At 37.7% G+C, this 18,185-nt stretch overlaps 1 protein-coding gene across 5 annotated transcripts in view; it reads left to right on the forward strand.

Annotated features, from left to right (window-relative positions):
- The window catches only part of SCAPER (S-phase cyclin A associated protein in the ER), a 539,898-nt gene that overhangs the window by 174,274 nt on the left and 347,439 nt on the right, over nucleotides 1–18,185 (forward strand). For all 5 annotated transcript variants that reach the window (XM_036907601.2, XM_036907605.2, XM_036907603.2 and 2 more), the window contains one exon: nucleotides 16,861–16,942. In XM_036907601.2, the coding sequence (XP_036763496.2) occupies nucleotides 16,861–16,942 (82 nt within the window). The remainder of the gene's footprint in view (nucleotides 1–16,860; nucleotides 16,943–18,185) is intronic.

Genomic DNA, 18,185 nt, shown 5'->3' on the forward strand with positions numbered 1-18,185 from the left:
AATATATGCTTCTTTTTATTCATCCATTGAGATGAATGTGTTTTTTATTCTTTATTAATGTTGTGTATTACATAAGTTGATTTGGGAGTATTAAACCAATCTTAGTATATTCCTGGGTTAACTCCCATTTGATAATGGTATATATAATTTTTATATGTTGTTGAATTCTTGTTAAGGGTATGTTCATGAGGTATATTGGTGTGTAATTTTTTTGTGATGTCTTTGACTTTCATGTCATGGCAATACTAGTTTCATAGAATGTGAAAGAAGTGTTTTTTTCCTGCATTATTTACAGAAACTGTTTATGTAGGTTTGATATTATTTTTTGCTGAATGTCTGAGTTTACCCAGTGAAGTCATCTGGATTTGGGTTATTCTTTTTGGAAGATTTTAAATTGCCAATTGAGTTTTATTTTTTAACATGTTGTTGGTCAGTTGAGATTTTACTGTTCGTTATTGGATTCATTTTGGTAATTTGTTTCTTTCCAGGAATTTGTCCTTTTCATCTAAGTTGTCTATTTTATAGAGTTGTTCATAGTTCCTTCTAAGTATTTTAATTTCACTATAATCTATAGTAATGTCTTTCTTTCATTCCCAATTTTGATTATCACTATCTTCTCTCTCTCTTTTCTAAGTTAGTCTGGGCTAAAGTCTCACACATTTCACTAATCTTTCCAAAGCACCTTTGGTTTCATTGAATTTCTCTGTTGTTTTTCTGTATTCTATTTCATTGATTTTCATTTCAATATTTATCATTTCATTCTTTTGGCTTGCTTTGGGTATGATTAGCTCTGCTTTTCATTATAATTTTATGAGGTTGAAACAATTGATTTTAGATACTTCTAAATTTATTTTTTTATTCTGTTAAGATATCATTGATACAAAATCTTATAAAGGTTTCACATGAGTAACAATGTGGATACTACATTAACCCATATTATCAAGCCCCTCCCCACACCCATTGCAGTCACTGTCCATCAGCATAATAAGATGCTGTAGACTCTTCTCCGTGCTATACTGCCTTCCCTGTGCACCCCCTAATTTTGTGCACTGATCCTAATGCCCCTTAATCCCCTTCTCCCTCCCTCCTGTCACATCCTCCACAAACACTTTCCCTTTTTAACCACTGGTCCCTTCTTTGAGTCTGTGAGTCTGCTGCTGTTTTGTTCCTTCAGTTTTGCTTTGTTCTTATACTCCACAAATGAGTGAAATCATCTGATACTTGTCTTTCTCTGCCTGGCTTAATTACACTGAGCATAATACCCTCTAGCTCCATCCATGTTGTTGCAAATGGTAGGATTTGTTTTTTCTTACAGCTGAATAGTATTCCATTGTGTATATGTACCACCTCTTCTTTATCCATTCATCTACTGATGGACACTTAGGTTGCTTCCATGCCCTGGCTATTTTAAAGAGTGCTGCGATAAACAGAGGTGTGCATATGTCTTTTTTAATAGGTCAAATGGTATTTCTATTTTTAGTTTTTTGAGGAACCTCCATATTGCTTTCCACAATGGTTGAACTAGCAGACATTCCCACCAGCAGTGTAGGAGAGATCCCCTTTCTCTGTATCCTCACCAGCATTTGTTGTTCTTAGTCTTTTCGATGCCAGCCATCCTTACTTGTATGAGGTAATATCTCATTGTGGTTTTAATTTGCATTTCTCTGATGATTAGTGATGTGGAGCATCTTTTCATGTGTCTGTTGGCCATCTGAATTTCTGCTTTGGAGAATAGTCTCTTCATATCCTCCATCCATTTTTTAATAGGGTTATTTGCTTTTTGGGTGTTGAGGCGTGTGAGTTCTTTATATATTTTGGATGTTAACCCCTTGTCGGATATGTCATTTACAAATATATTCTCCCATAATGTAGGATGCCTTTTTGTTCTATTGATGGTGTCCTTTGCCGTGCAGAAGCTTTTTAATGTGATGTAGTCACATGTGTTCATTTTTGCTTTTGTTGCCCTTGCACAAGGAGATGAGTTCAGGAAAAAGTTGCTCATGTTTATATTCAGGAGATTTTTGCCTATGTTTTCATCTAAGAGTTTTGTGTTTTCATGACTTAAGTTCAGGTCTTTGATACATTTCAACTTTACTTTTGTGTATGGAGTTCAACAATAATCCAGTTTCATTCTCTTGCGTGTAGCCGTCCAGTTTTGCCAACACCAGCTGTTGAAGAGACTGTCATTTCCCTGTTGTATGTCCATGGCTCCTTTATTGTATATTAATTGACCATATATGCTTGGGTTAATATCCAGGTTCTCTGGTCTGTTCCATTGGCCTATGGTTCTGTTCTTGTGCCAGTAACAAATTGTGTTGATTACTGTGGCATTGTAGTAGAGCTAGGAGTTGGGGAACATAATCCCCCACCTTTATTCTTCCTTCTCAGGATTGCTTTGGCTATTCGGGGTATTTTGTCGTTCCATGTGAATTTTAGGACTTTTGCTCTAGTTCACTGAAGAATGCTGTTGGTATTTTGATAGGGATTGCATTGAATCTGTATATTGCTTTAGGCTGGATTGCCATTTTGGCAATACTAATTCTTTTTTTATCCATGAGCACAGTATTTGCTTCCAGTTATTGGTATCTTCTTTAATTTCTCTCATGAGTGTCTTGTAGTTTTCAGAGTATAAGTCTTTCACTTCCATGGTTAGGTTTATTCCTAGGTATTTTATTCTTTTTGATGCAACTGTGAATGGAATTGTTTTCCTGATTTCTCTTTCTGCTAGTTCATTGTTAGTATATAGGAATACAACAGATTTCTGTGTATTAATTTTGTATCCTTTAGCTTTGCTGAATTCAGATATTGGATGTAGTAGTTTTGAGGTGGATTCCTTAGGGTTCTTTGTGTACAATATCACGTCATCTGCAAACAGGACAGTTTAACTTCATCCTTACCAATCTGGATGCCTTTTATTTCTTTGTGTTGTCTGATTGCTGTGGCTATAATCTCCAGTGCTATGTTAAATAAAGCAGGGAGAGTGGGCATCCTTGTCTTGTTTCCAATCTTAAAGGAAAAGCTTTCAGTTTCTCATTTTTAAGTATAATGTTGACTGTGGGTTTGTTATATATGCCCTTTATTATGTTGAGGTACTTGTGCTCTGTACCAATTTTGTTGAGAGTTTTTATCATGAATTGGTGTTGAATTTTGTCAAATCCTTTTTCAGCATCTCTGGAGAAGATCATGTGGTTTTTGTCCTTTTTGTTGATGTGGTGGATGATATTGATGGATTTTCGAATGTTGTAGCATCCTTGCATCACTGGGATGAATCCCACTTGATCATGGTGTATGATCCTCTTGATGTATTTCTGAATTCAGTTTGCTAATATTTTGTTGAGTATTTTTGCATCTATGTTCATCAGGAGATTGGGCTGTAATTTTCTTTTTTTGTGGTGTCTTTGCCTGGTTTTGGTATTAGAGTGATGCTGGCTTCATAGAATGGGTTTGGAAGTATTCCCTCCTCTTCTACTTTTTGGAAAACTTTAAGGAGGATGGGTATTAGGTCTTCACTAAGTGTTTGATAAAATTCAGCATTGAAGCTATCTGGACCAGGAGTTTTGTTCTTACATAGTTTTTTGATTACCAGTTCAGTTTTGTTGCTGGTAATTGGTCTGTTCAGATTTTCTGTTTCTTTCTGGGTCAGCCTTGGAAGGTTGTATTTTTCTAGAAAGTTGTCCATTTCTTCTAGGTTATCCAGTGTGGTGACATATATGTTTTCATAGTATTCTTTAACAATTCTTTGTATTTCTGTCCGATGTGGTTTTTCCTTTCACATTTCTGATTCTGTTTGTGTGTGTAGATTCTCTTTTTCTCTTAATAAGTCTGGCTAGGGGTTTATCTGTTTTGTTTATTTTCTACAAGAACCATCTCTTGGTTTCATTGTTTTTTATTCTATTTTATTCTTCTTAATTTTATTTATCTCTTCACTGGTCTTTTTTATTCCCTCCTTCTGCCGACTTTGAGCCTCATTTGTTCTTCTTTTTCCAGTTTCAATAATTGTGACTTTAGACTATTCATTTGGGATTGTTCTTCCTTCTTTAAATAGGCCTGGGTTGCTATATACTTTCCTCTTAGAACTGCCTTCGCTGCGTCCCACAGAAGTTGGGGCATTGTGCTGTTGCTGTCATTTGTCTCCATATATTGTTGATCTGTTTTAATTTGGTCATTGATCCATTGATTATTTAGGAGCATGTTGTTAAGCCTCCACGTGTGTGTTAGCCATTTTGTTTTCTTTGTACAATTTATTTCTAGTTATATACCTTTGTGATCTGAGAGATTTGTTGGTAGAATTTCAGTCTTTTTGACTATACTAAGGCTCTTTTGATGGCCTAGATGGTCTATTCTGGAAAATGTTCCATGTGCTCTTGAGACTAATGTGTATTCTGCTGCTTTTGGGTGTAGAGTTCTGTAGATGTGTGTTAGGTCCATCTGTTCTAGTGTGTTGTTCAGTGCCTCTGTGTCCTTACTTATTTTCTGTCTGGTTGATCTATCCTTTTGAGTGGGTGGTGTGTTGAAGTCTCCTAAAATGAATACATTGCATTCTATTTCCTCTTTTAATTCAGTTAGTATTTGTTTCAAATATGTCAGTGCTCCTCTGTTGGGTGCAGATATTTATAATGCTTATATCCTCTTGTTGGACTGAGCCCTTTATCATTATGTAATGTCCTTCTTTATCTCTTGTTACTGTCTTTGTTTTGAAGTCTATTTTGTCAGATATAAGTGCTGCAACCCCTGCTTTTATCTCTCTATTGTTTGCATGAAATATCTTTTTCCATCCTTTGGCTTTTAGTCTGTGTATGTCTTTGGGTTTGAGGTGAGTCTCTTGTAAGCAGCATATAGACAGGTCTTGCGTTTTTATCCATTCTATTACTCTGTGTCTTTTGATTTGTGCATTCAGTCCATTTACATTTTGGGTGGTTATTGATAGATATGTACTTATTGCCATTGCAGGATTTGGATTCGTTTTTATGAAAGATTCAAGGATAGGTTCTTTACTATCTACCTGTCTAACTTTAACTCACTTATTGTGCTGTTACAAACAGTCTGTTGATTCCTTATTTCTCTCCCCTCTTATTCTTCCTCCTCCACTCTTTGTATATTAGGTGTTTTATTCTTTACTCTTTTGTGTTTCCCTTGACTGCTTTTGTGGATAGCTGATTTTATTTTTTGCCTTTAAGTAGTATTTGGTTGGTCTGCTTTCTTTGGTGTGATTTTATTTTCTCTGGTGACATCTGTTTAGCCTTAGGTGTGCTTCCATCTAGAGCAGTCCCTCTAAAATACCCTGTAGAGGTGGTTTGTGTGAGGCAAATTCCCTCAACTTTTGCTTGTCTGGGAATTGTTTAATCCCTCCTTCATATTTAAATGATAATTGTGCTGGATACAGTATTCTTGGTTCAAGGCCCTTTTGTTTCATGGCATTAAATATATCATGCCATTCTCTTATGGCCTGTAAGGTTTCTGTTGAGAAGTCTGATGATAGCCTGATGGGTTTTTCTTTGTAGATGATCTTTTTTCTCTCTCTGCCTGCCTTTTATACTCTGTGCTTGTCTTTGATCTTTGCCATTTTAAGTATTATATGTCTTGGTGTTGTCCTCCTTGGGTACCCTATATTGGCAGATCTGTGGGCTTCCGTGGTCTGGGAGACTATTTCCTTCCCCAGCTTGGGGAATTTTTCAGCAATTATTTCTTCAACGACACTTTCTATCCCTTTTTCTCTCTCTTATTCTTCTGGTACCCCTATAATGCGAGTATTGTTCCATTTAGATTGGTCACACTGTTCTCTTAATATTCTTTCATTCCTAGAAATCATTTTATGTCCCTCTGCCTCAGCTTCTCTGTATTCTTCTTCTGTGATTTCTATTCCATTAACAGTCTCTTGTACCTCATCCAGTCTGCTCTTAAGTCCTTCCATTGATTGTTTATTTCTGTTATCTCCCTCTGGACTTCATCCCTTAGGTCTTGCATATTTCTGTGCAGCTCCATCCCCATGGTTATGACTTTTATTTTGAATTCTTTTCCGGAGGATTGGTTATATCTATATTGCCATGCCCTCTCTCTGGGATTTGAGTAATTTTGGACTGGACCAGTTTTTCTGCCCTTTCATGGCAATACAAGTGATCACTGGCACGTCATGCATGTATCAGCTGGGAGAACAAACTTCCTTCCTGCTTGCTGGTCGTGTTGCCCTTCTCTGCTGCCTGTTCCAGTTACCTGCACACAGGGAGCAGTCTCTAGGTTAATCCCCTGAGCTGCCATGGGCAGCGCATCCCTCGGGATGGCCTTATGGCACTGCCAATGTTCACGGGCATGGTGTGTGTGTTCTCCTGCAAGAATGATGTCCTTTGTTCCTTCTGGACTTTGCTCTGGCCTCCTCTGCCCGTGCCAGGTGGCTGCATGCAGGGGGCCGCCTCTGTTTCTGGCCAGGTTAGTTGCGCACTGGGAGAATACTCTGTGTGGTGCTGTGGGCGGGGCTGCTCCCTGGCTGATCTGGAGCAATTGGGTGTCAGCTGTTTTACTTGCCGTACTGGTAGAGGGGGGTAATGAAAGGCAATCTGCTTATTGCTGTGTTGGGCTTCAGAGCTGCATTGCCACCCACGGGGTTTGGGCCCCTGAATTTCCTTAAGATTCCCGGCCTGCTGGGCTGAGTGCACTGTCATGTTTTTGTCCACCTGTTAACCCCTTGTCCCTTTAACACTTTTAAAGTGTGTGCTTTTCTTTTGTCCCAGGGGAGCCGGCTATGGGTTCCTGCCTGCAGTCTCCTTCTCAGATTTTATGTTTCTGTTTCTCTAATATCCAGTTCACCATGCGATGTGTGTCTGTGCTCCCGTTGCAGATTACTGGGGCTGGTTATTTAGCAGTCCTGTGCTTCCACTCCCTCTCTATTCTGATTCTTTTCCTCCCCCTGGTCAGCTGGAATGGGGAGAGTGCTCAGGTCCCTCTGGGTCCCGGCTTTGTATCTCACCCTTTTCGTGAGATACTGAGTTCTCGCAGATGTAATTGTATCCTGGCTGTTGTACTGTATCTTCTGTTCTCTCTTTAGGAATAGTTGTATTTCCTGTGTTTTCAAAATATATATGGTTTTGAGAGGAGAACGCTGGTTTGTTATTCAGGTGTGGATGGCCAGGAGAAAGGCGCAGTATGCTGCATATCATGAAGGGAGTTCTTGGAGCTGTGTAGTTAGCCTGGGGGCTGGAGTGCCTGAACATTGTGAAAATACCAAACCTGCTGGGCAGAGTGCACCTGGACAATTTTGTCTACCTGTCCTTTCTCCTGAGCAGTAAGCTCTGTGCCGCTCTTGCCCTTTTAGCAGCCCTCTCACTGTTAGGAAGGCTCTCAGATTGACTGCTTTCTTTTGTCCCAGAGCAGCCGGGTATGGATCCCTGCTTTTCACAAGTAGCTGGAATCTCAGTCTCCCCAGGTATTCTGCTTGTCTTAGGTTTCCAGTCCCCCAAAATCACAAAAGCACCATGAAATGTAGGTTTGTGCTCCCAGAGCAGATCTCCAGAGCGAAGTGTTCAGCAGTCCCAGGCCTCCACCCCTCCCCACTCTGTTTCTGTTCCTCCCGCCAGTGAGCTGGGGTGGGGGAAGGGCTTTGGTCCTTCTGGGCTACAGCCTTGGTACGTTACCCTTTGCCGGAGTCCAGCTCCAGTGGGGGGGGTGTGAAGCCCAAAAGGATGAGACAGAGTCGGCGTATGGAGAGACAGGACACAGAGTCAGATGGAGGTGGTCTCTCGACAAAGTGTTGATGACAGCTTTATTTATACCATTTTGCACAAGGATATGATTATTTTTTATTGTTCTGATGATTCATTAGTATAGGCAGTTGATTAATAAGTATAGGCAAGCTTTTTTCTTTCTTCTTCTTTCTAATCTATTCATGCTTGGTCAAGCATTAGACAGGTGATTGTTTCTCTGTTCCTTGACCGAAACATTTCCTATCAACATGTACTCTATTGTGTTTTACGTTTCTATGCAACGTAGTTTTTAAGTAGTGCATGTGACCGTAGGAGCGTGCAGTATGTAGCAGCGATTATGGAGTCTATCAGCTCAGGGTGAAATACAGGTCACTTAGTGCCACAGTTAGCTAGGATTCTTTCCCACAAAAATATTCTTAGAGGCTTTAATAAATTTATAATCAATCTAAAATCATAAACTCATATCTTCACCTTATACCCCTTTATAGGGCACAGTAGGCAGCAAACTAAATTTCTCCTTCTTATTTACATTTCTCTTTCTTCTGTGTAGATACCAAAATCTCCCTGACATATGCTACACAGGTCTCCATGACTCCACTACTGCAGGGACTAAACAAGTTCTTACATGATGAACAATGCAAGGGCATTCATATCATAGAAACTGTTTCTGTTTTAACTACAAACCTTAAACTATAAACAATCACATCAAATATAATGTATGATTATTCATTTGATTTTTATACTTTATATGTGAATCTAATAAAATGTTAATGTAGTAGGTAAATGCAAGATACAGATAGAAAGTATGATTTAGAACTGTAAGAAGGCAGGTGTAGATGATCAGGTTTGTGCTTACGGACCAGGTCTTAATCCAAGCTGAAGAAGGGCAACAAAACATCCACAGGTCTAGAAGATTTCTCTCAAAACTGCGGGGGTAAGGTTCTAAGACTCACCTCTGTTGGCCCCCTTTTTCTCACCTGATGGCCCCCCTGCGACTGTGCCTGTCTTAGGTTGTTCCTCCCTTGAGGAATCTTACCCGTCTCTGGCTAACCAGCCATCTTACGGGGCCATACAGGGAGATGTAAAGCTGGTAAGTGAGAGAGAAGTAATATTCTTTAAAAAGGTTGGTTTTTCACTTCTTTGCAGATTTATGCTCTGTGGCTTCTATGCCCAGCACTTGTTTTGAGGTATCTTTACTTCCTGGAAAATTATGGTACTTGGTAATTTCACGTATGAGGCACAAATTCTAGTAAAGGGCTGTAATTAGGAAAGAAAAAAAACAAACTATAGAAGTAGTAGAGGGAAGAAAACATGAGATGATTAATTGTCAACAGGATTATTCTATTCAATATTCTGTCATAACTCTATTTCTAGAAAACTTTCCATCGCTAGTTTCACTAGCATTGTAAACACGGGGAGCATTCTCAGTGGAAATGGGGTGGTCAATGTTTGACTAACAGCAGGTTTTGGTACTTTATGGTAAGATCGCCATTTGGCCCCTGCATGTTCTATTCTTCAGGAGCACTGTCCTGAAAAGCTTTTGGGAAGTTTATGTACTCATCTTTTCCGTGCTGCTTAGCAGAGGTTAGCTTAGTCTTTGGCAACCATGCAAGTAAAAACAAAGCCAATAGTATAATGGAAAATAACAAAATCAAGGTGGGTAATAGAGAGAGTCAGCTGCGAAGGCCCCTGATTTGTGGGGGATCTTCCTCCAGCCTGAGCTTTGCTACACAGCTTGAGTAGCATGATTCCCGGCAACCCTTTTCCATGAGGTTTATTCTTTTCTCTAGGTGCATGCAGTCTGGCACAGCCCTCTTTCCTGTTGCTGTTTCAGGGTTAGTTGTATTAATTACATTTTCATATTATGTGTGGTTTTACAAGGAAGTTGCTGTCTCATGTAGCACGCTGCCATCTTTAATCTTTCCCCAGATTGTCTTGTTTACTGTGGCTTTGTAGCAGAGCTTGACATTGGAGAGCACAATTCCCCTCAGTTTGTGTTTCTTCTCAGAATTGCTTTGGCTATTGAGGGTCTCTTGGTTCCATATGGTTTTTAGAACTATTTGCTCTAGTTCGTGGAAGAATGCTGTTGGTATTTTGATAGGAATTGCATTCAATCTGTAGATTGCTTTAGATAAGATGGCCATTTTGACAATATTCATTCTTCCTATTCATGAGCATGGAATGTGTTTCCATTTATAGGTGTCGTCTTTGATTTCTCTTAAGAGTGTCTTATAGTTTTCACAGTATAAGTCTTTCACTTACTTCATTATGTTTATTTCTAGGTATTTTATTTGTTTTGATGCCATTGTGAATGGAATTGTTTTCTTGATTTCTCTTTCTGGTAGTTAATCGTTAGTATATAGAAAAGCAGCAGATTTCTGTGTACTAATTTTGTACCTTCAACTTTGCTGAACTCAGATATTAGTCCTAGTATTTTTCGAGTGGATTCTTTAGTTTTTTTAATGTACGGTATCATGTCATCTGCAAACAGTGACAGTTTAACTTGTTCCTTGCTGATCTGGATGCCTTTTCTTTGTGTTGTCTGATTGCTGTGGCAAGGACCTCCAGTACTATGTTGAATAAAAGTGGAGTGAGTGGGCATCCTTATCTTGTTCTTGATCTTAGAGGAAACCTTTCAGTTTTTCACTGTTGATGGATTTTTAAATTTTGTACTATCCTTGCATCTGTGGAATAAATCCCAGGTGATTATGATGCATGATCTTTTTGGTGTATTTTTGTATTCAGTTTGTTAATATTTTGTTGAGTATTTTTGCACTATTTTCATCAGGGATATTAGTTTGTAATTTTCTTTTTTTGTGATGTCTTCACCTGGTTTTGGTATTAGAGTGATGCTCACTTCATAGAATGAGTTTGGAAGTATTCCCTCCTCTTCTACTCTTTGGGAAACTTTAAGGAAGGTGGGTATTAGGGCCTCTTTAAATATTTGATGAAATTTAGTGGTGAAGCCATCTGTTCCGGGGATTTTGTTCTTGGGTGGTTTTTTGATTACTGAATTGATTTCACTGCTGGTTATTGGTATGTTTAGATTTCCTGTTTTTTTGTGGGTCAGCCTTGAAAGGTTGTATGTTTCTAGAAAGTTGTCTATTTCTTCTAGGTTGTCCAGTTTGTTAGCATATAATTTTTCATAATATTCTCTAATAATTCTTTGTATTTCTGTGGTGTCCATAGTCATTTTTTCTTTCTCATTTCTGATTCTGTTTTTGTGTGCATACTCTTTTTTTCTTGATAAGTCTGATTCAGGGTGTATGTATTTGGTTTATTTTTCCAAACACCAAGCTCTTGGCTTTATTAACTCTTTTTATTCTTTTATTCTTCTCAGTTTTACTTATTTCTTCTCTATCCTTATTATGTCCCTTGTTTTACTGAGTTTGGTTCTCATTTGTTCTCCTTTTTCCAGTTCAATTGTGAATTTAGACTGTTTATTTGTGATTGTTCTTCCTTCTTTAAATTGCCCTGAATTGCTTTACAGTTTCTTCATAGAACTGCCTTCACTGCATCCTATAGAAGTTGGGATGTTGAGCTGTTGTGTTCATTTGTGTCCATATATTGCTTGATATCTGTTTTTATTTGGTCCTTGATTTATTGTTTATTTAGGAGCATGTTGTTAAGCCTCCATGTGTTTGTGAGCCTTTTTGTTTTATTTGCACAATTTATTTCTATTTTCATACTTTTGTGGTCTGAGAAGTTGGTTTGTAGAAGTTCAGTCTTTTTCAGTTTTCTGATGTTCTTTTTGTGGCCTAGTATGTGATCTGTTCTTGAAAATGTTCCATGTGCTCTTGAGAAGAATGTATATCCTCTTGCTTTTTGGTGGAGTGTTCCATAGATGTCTTTTAGGTCCCTCTGTTTTAGTGTGTTGTTTAGTGCCTCTGTCCCCCTACTTATTTTCTGTCCAGTTTGATCTGTCCTTTGCAGTGAGTGGTGTGTTGAAATCTCTTAAAATTAATGTATTGCATTCTATTTCCCCCTTAATTCTGTTAGTATTTGTTGCACATATTTCATTGCTCCTATATTGGGTGCATAGATATTTATAAATAAATATTATCCAACCCTGTATCATTTCATAATGTCTTTGTCTATTGTTCGTTTATTTATTTTGAAGTTTATTTTGTCTCATCCATGTCCTGCAACTCCTGCTTTTTCTCCCTATTGTTTGCATGAAGTATTTTTTTCCATCCCTTCACTTCTAGTCTGTGTATGGGCTTGATGTGAGTCTCTCGTAAGCAGCATATAGATGGGTCTTGCTTTTTTATCCATTCTGTAACTCTATGTCTTTTGATTGGTGCATTCAGTTCATTAACATTTAGGGTGTTTATCGATAGATAAGTACTTATTGCCATTTTAGGGTTTGGATTCATCTTTATCAAAGGTTCAAGGGCAGCTTCTTTACTATCTAACAGTCTAACTCGCTTGTTATGAGATTACAAACACAAACTAAAGGTTCTTTTTTTTTTTCTGCCTTTTTCTTCCTCCTCTACTCTTTTTATGTTCAGTGTCATATTCTGTAACTCTTTGTGTATCCCTTGACTGACTTTGTTAGGTGATTTAATGTTGCATTTGGTTAGTAATTAATTGGTCTACTTCCTTTGCTGTCATTTTATTTTCTCTGGTGTCAGCTATTTAGCCTTAGGTGCTCTTCCATCTGGAGCCATCCCTTTAAAATACCCTATGGAGATGGTTTGTGGAAGGTAAATTTCCTCAACTTATGCTTCTCTGGAAATCATTTAATCCCTCCTTCAAATTAAAATGATAATCTTGCTGAGTAGAGTATTCTTGGTTTGAGGCCCTTCTGCTTCATTGCATTGAATATATCATGCCACTCCCTTCTGGCCTGTAAGGTTTCTGCTGAGAAGTCTGATGATAGCCTGATGGGTTTTACTTTGTATGTGATCTTTTTTCTCTCTGGCTACTTTTACTACTCTGTCTTTGATCTTTGCCATTTTAAATTTTATATGTCTTGGTGTTGTCTTCCTTGGAGCCCTTGTCTTGGGAGATTTGTGCACTTCATGGCATGAGAGTCTATTTCCTTCCCCATTTGGGGAAGTTTTCAATGTTTTCAGCAATTATTTCTTCAAAGATACTTTCTATTCCTTTTTCTCTGTCTTCTTCTCTTACTCCTTTAATGTGAATATTGTTCTGTTTTGATTGGTCACACTATTGTCTTAATGTTATTTCATCCCTAGAGATCCTTTTTTCTCTTTGTTCCTTACCTCCTGTTTTTCCTGCTCTGTAATATCTATTCCATTTACCATTTTCTCTACGTCATGTAATCTGCTTTTAAATCTCTCCATTGTACTTTTCATGTCACCTTCTGTATTTTTTATGGTGTCTATCTCCCTCCTGAATTCATCGCTTAGCTCTTGAAAATTTTTCTGTTTCTCCATTATCATGCTAATGACTTTTATTTTGAATTATTTTTCAAGAAGATTCGTGATTTCAGTTTCATTCACCTGCCTTTTGGTGTTTGAGGAATTTTGTATTGAAGAAGGTTCTTCTGCCTTTTCATAATCCTTTTGGATAATGAGAAATATTAGGTTTGTGTAGGCAGTGCCCTCTAGTGCTGGGAATCTTCTCTTTGTACATGCACAGCACCTGGAGCTGTGGCAGTGGTTGCAGGTGAACGGTGCCTTTGCTTACCCTAAGGAGAGAGCTCTTTCCTGCTTTCCGACCGTAGTGCCATCGTGCACTGTCAGGACCAGTGAGCCTCTCGCAGGGAGCAGCCTCTGAGTTAATTCCCTAATTTGCTTTTCGCAGGGCTGCCCTTCTGGCCTGGAGTGATGAAATGGTTCGCAGGCTAGCTGCGCCAGTGTCTGCTGTGAGGAAAGAGCTCTTTCTGCCCTCCCAACTGCAGTGCATGCCACGCTGTCAGGGCCAGTGACCTGTGCTTGCAGGGAGCAGCAGCCTTTGCAGTAAGTCCCTAAGCTGCTGTAGACAGGGCTGCCTTCCTGCTTGCTTGGAGCAATGGCGGGGGTCAGAGGCACACTACACTTGTGCTTGCTTGGAGATCAGAGTTCTTTCCTGCCCCACAGCAGTGCTTGCTTACCTTTATTGTCAGGGCCAGTGAGCTGCGTGCTCTCAGGGCCAAGGAGCAGCCTCTGTGTTAAGCCACTATAGATAGTGGCTGTAAGCGGGGCTTCTTTCTGGCTGGCATGGACAATGGCAGTGGCAGCATGTTTGTGTGCAGGTGCATGCTGGGAGGAGGGAGCGACAGAGTGCTTATCATGGTGGTGGCTTTCGGGGCTGCATTGCTAGCCAGGGTGATGGATCGCCTGAAGCTCCTGAATATTCCCAACCTGTTGGGCTGAGTGTGCTTGGAGGATTTTGTCCACCTGTTCCTTCTCCTGAGTAACAAGCTCTGTGTAATCCTTGCCCCTTTAGCAGCCCCTCATTGTTTGGAAGTCTTTCAAATTACCTGCCTTTCTTTTGTCCCAGAGCAGACGGTTGTGGGAACCTGTTCTCCACAAGTGGCTGGAATCTCAGTCTCCCCCCGTCTTCTGCTTGATTTTGCTCTCCAACCCCTCAATCTCCAGAGCACATGCAATGTGGGTTTGTTCTCTTGTGGTAAATCTCCAGAGCTGGTTATTTAGCAGTCCTGGGCTTCTGCTCCCCCCTCCTCTGTTTCTCTTCCTCCTGCCAGTGAGCTAGGGTTGGGGGGCTCAGGTCCCCTCGGATGGCGGCTTTGTTACTTTACCCTTTTCCTTGAGATGTTCTCTTTTCCCAGATGGCTGGTGCAAAGTTATTTCTGGTCACTTTTTCAGGATTAGTTGTATTTGCTCTATTTTCATACTATAGGTGGTTTTGGGAGGAGTTCTGCCTCAGTTCTTACGCCAAATTCATTTTTCCCCTCCCAGGAACTGTGAGTTCTTTATATATTTTGGATTTTAACCCCTTATTGGATATGTTGTTTACTAATATATTCTCTCTCCCATACTGTAGGATGCCTTTTTGTTCTACTGATGGTGTCCTTTGCTGTACGGAAGCTTTTTAGTTTGATGTAGTCAGTTTGTTCATTTTTGCTTTTGTTTTCTTTGCCTGAGTTGATTTGTTCAGGAAAAAGTTGCTCATTTTATATTCGATATGTTTTTCCCTATGTTTTCTTCTAAGAGTTTCATGGTTTCATGACTTACATTGAGGTCTTTGATACATTTTGAGTTTACTTTTGTGTATGGGGTTAGAGAATAACTCTATCTGGTCTGTTTGGTCTACTGATTCCTTTCAGTTTCATTCTCTTACATGTGGCTGTTCAATTTTAATATTTCTGTTTTTTTAATACAATCATTTAAAGATACAGATTTTATTGTTAGTTTTTCTTTAACTTCATCCTATCAATTTTGATTGCAATATATTGTGTTTTTATTTTTGTTCAATTTAGTTTATAGTATTTTGCATAATTTTTTTTGATCCATGAGTCATTTAGAAGCATGTTATTTAGTTTATAAACTTGGGGGTGTGTCCCTATTTTTTGTTGTTTTCTAATGAAATCTTTTGTATTTAAGGAATATACTTAGTGCAATTTCAGTGTTTTTAAATTTATTGCGACATACGGCCTTAGGTGTAGACTATCCTAGAGAATGTTGTGTGTACTCTTGGAAAATATGTGTATTCTGCTGTTTTCAGATGGAGTGTTCTCTAAATATCAGTTAAGTTAGTTGATAATGTTGTCTAGTCTCTGTTTACTCATTTTCTGTTTAGTTGAATTAATTCTTGAGAGTATTTTTGAAATCTCCAAATATAATTGTTGAATTGTCTATTTTTCTTCTCAGTTTTGACAATTTTGGGTCATTTTTTTTGTACCTCAACGTTATGGGCATATAGTTTATAGTTGTTATAGTTTGCTATAGTATTGACCCTTTTATTGCTATGAACTGTTTTTCTTTGGCCTTTAAAAAGTATTTCTTGTCTACAGTTAGTTTTTTTTCCTGTTTCAAAAATAGCCATGGTTATTGTTTCTATTACATGTCTTTTTATCATCATTTTGTGTCTTTGTATCTAAAGTGTGTCTTTAATAGACTATATGTAGTTGAGATTTCCTTGTCTATCTGGTCTACTGATTTCTTCCTTTTGAATGAAGTGTATTGTTATTTGATTTAATTATTGATATGATTTGATTTATATCTGCAATCTTGATATTTGTTTTCTATATGTCTCAAGTTTTTTCTTTTCTCCCTTCCTGTTTCTTTTTGTTAAACCAATGCTTATTAGTGCATTATGTAAACTTTTCTCTTGATTTTTAAGACTGTTATTTTAGTTATTTGCTTAGCAGTTGCTGTCATTATTACAATATTAGCCTTGACTTACTACAGTCTACTTCAGGGTAAAACTAAATATGGTTTCTCCCCAGACTAGAATCAGCTATTTGTTTAAAGAACCCTTATTCCTTTTAGTGGAAAGTTTTTAAAGTATTTCTGTTTCTTTGTTGAGATTCCCTATTTGTTGAATCATTGTTGTAATATTATTCTTTATTTTGGGTAATTTCTTTTAATTCTTTGAGGATATTTGTAATAGCTGTTTTATAGTCTTTGTCTACTAAATCCAATGTATAGCCTCATTAATGGGCAGTTTCTGTTGACTGTCTTCTTTGTATGCTCTTCATTTGTTTGTGATTGTTTCCTTCCCTCTTCTGTTCTATCTTTGTGAGTTTATTCCTTTTCTCTTCCTGTTTTGTGGTTTTAGTGTGTTTGGGGAAGGGAACAGAGATACATGTAATTTTTCAGCATGCCATGTTTAAATGACTGTCCCATAGCTAGTATTTAGACCCATGCCTTAATTCAAGATACCTATTTTCATAATTAATAATCTCTGTTACTACATAAACATATGAGAAATGTATTTGGGATGTAATAGGCACTCAGAAAAAGTAATTTAAAAATAGAGCCATTTAGAATATATAAACCTGTGTATCCTTATTGTAGTTTTTTTTGTGTGTGTGACAAAATAGCTAGGTTCATTGAGCACCTATCCAGAGCCAGGTGTTTTATATGTATTATCTAATTTAATTCTTTTAAAAAATTGAGGTAAATACAATAAAACACACAAATCTCAGTGTATATCAAAATGAATTTGGACATGTATATAACTCATATAACCACCATATGAGATTTGTTTTTCCCAAGGAGTTGAATTTATAATTTTTACTATTTTCTTACAGAGATAGGGAAGAACGATTGGCAGCACTCACAGCTGCTCAACAAGAAGCAATGGAAGAGCTACAGAAAAAAATACAGCTGAAGGTAGGAATGTTGTACATATTAATCAGAAATTTTAGACTTCTCATTGGAACCTGGACTAAAAAGTTATCTATGTAATTAATTGTATACAAACATAAATTTGTTTTCCTAATCTCTGGATAGTAGACCCATATGATTTGCCTGTGATCATTTCTAACTCAATTATCTGAAAATTAAATTTAATAAAATAAAGCAATTGAAAAATTAAAGGAATTTTAATGTTTCGTATTGGTACTGAGTAATTTGTTAATGACTTGAAGGCATTACTATTAGGCTTCTGATATTTATGGTCTTATTATCTAGAAACGGACTAAAAGATTATTATAATGTGTTTCACTGATTTCATTGCTTATGAATTGCCCAATTTTAGCTTGGGACATTACAGTAAACAGATATATTCTAGAAAATCTTTATCATTATTACCGCAGTTTCTAGCAGTGTGAGTATTTTAATTTTATCACAAGTTTTCACAGGTTGGATCCTCATAGAAGTAATAAATTCCATAAGGTTGAGGACCATATTTTATTCTTTGTATAGCTCTAGAACTTAATCATTCATTTGAATTTAATGCAGCAAATATTATTGAGCCTGTGGTAGGAATGCGATGCAGAGATGAGTAAGCCATACTTGTAAGTTTCAAGAAACTCATAATCTACACTTACTTTGGTGAGCCTTTAGTAATGTGTATAGTTGCCAAATCACTGTGTTGTACACCTGAAACCGATATTGTATGCCAAGTATATTTCAATTAAAAAAACAAACTCATAATCTAATGTGAGCTTCAGATGCTAAGCAGATAATTTCCATTTGGATAGAGGTATACACAGTGCTGTAGAAGTATAGAAGGAGTACTTAGTGCAGCAGGAAGTGTTTCAGAAGTCAGAGAATAAATCCTGAGCTGAATATTGAAAGAGATGAGTTAAATGGACAGGAGAATGGGTAGGTAGATGGGATGGCATTCCAACCAGATGAAAAATTATGGGTTCATTATTGAAATAATGTTTTTTTGGCTTGTTTGTGTTTTCTGGGAAGTTACTGGAAGGGTAGAACAACTAGAAATGGAATTAGTATGGGTAGAGTTCTATGTCATTATGTGTCTTTGCTGCTGTGAGGATAAGCTTGGTCTTTGCCTGTGGGTATAGTGTGTTCCAGAAAAGCTTCTGAAAAGTGTGTTGTGGTCAAATAAGTGTAAAATGTTGTTTAATATAAGCTAGCTTTATTGAGTCATAGTACACAGTGACATACT

Source organism: Manis pentadactyla, chromosome 11, assembly GCF_030020395.1.
Source record: "Manis pentadactyla isolate mManPen7 chromosome 11, mManPen7.hap1, whole genome shotgun sequence".
NCBI lineage: Eukaryota > Metazoa > Chordata > Mammalia > Pholidota > Manidae > Manis > Manis pentadactyla.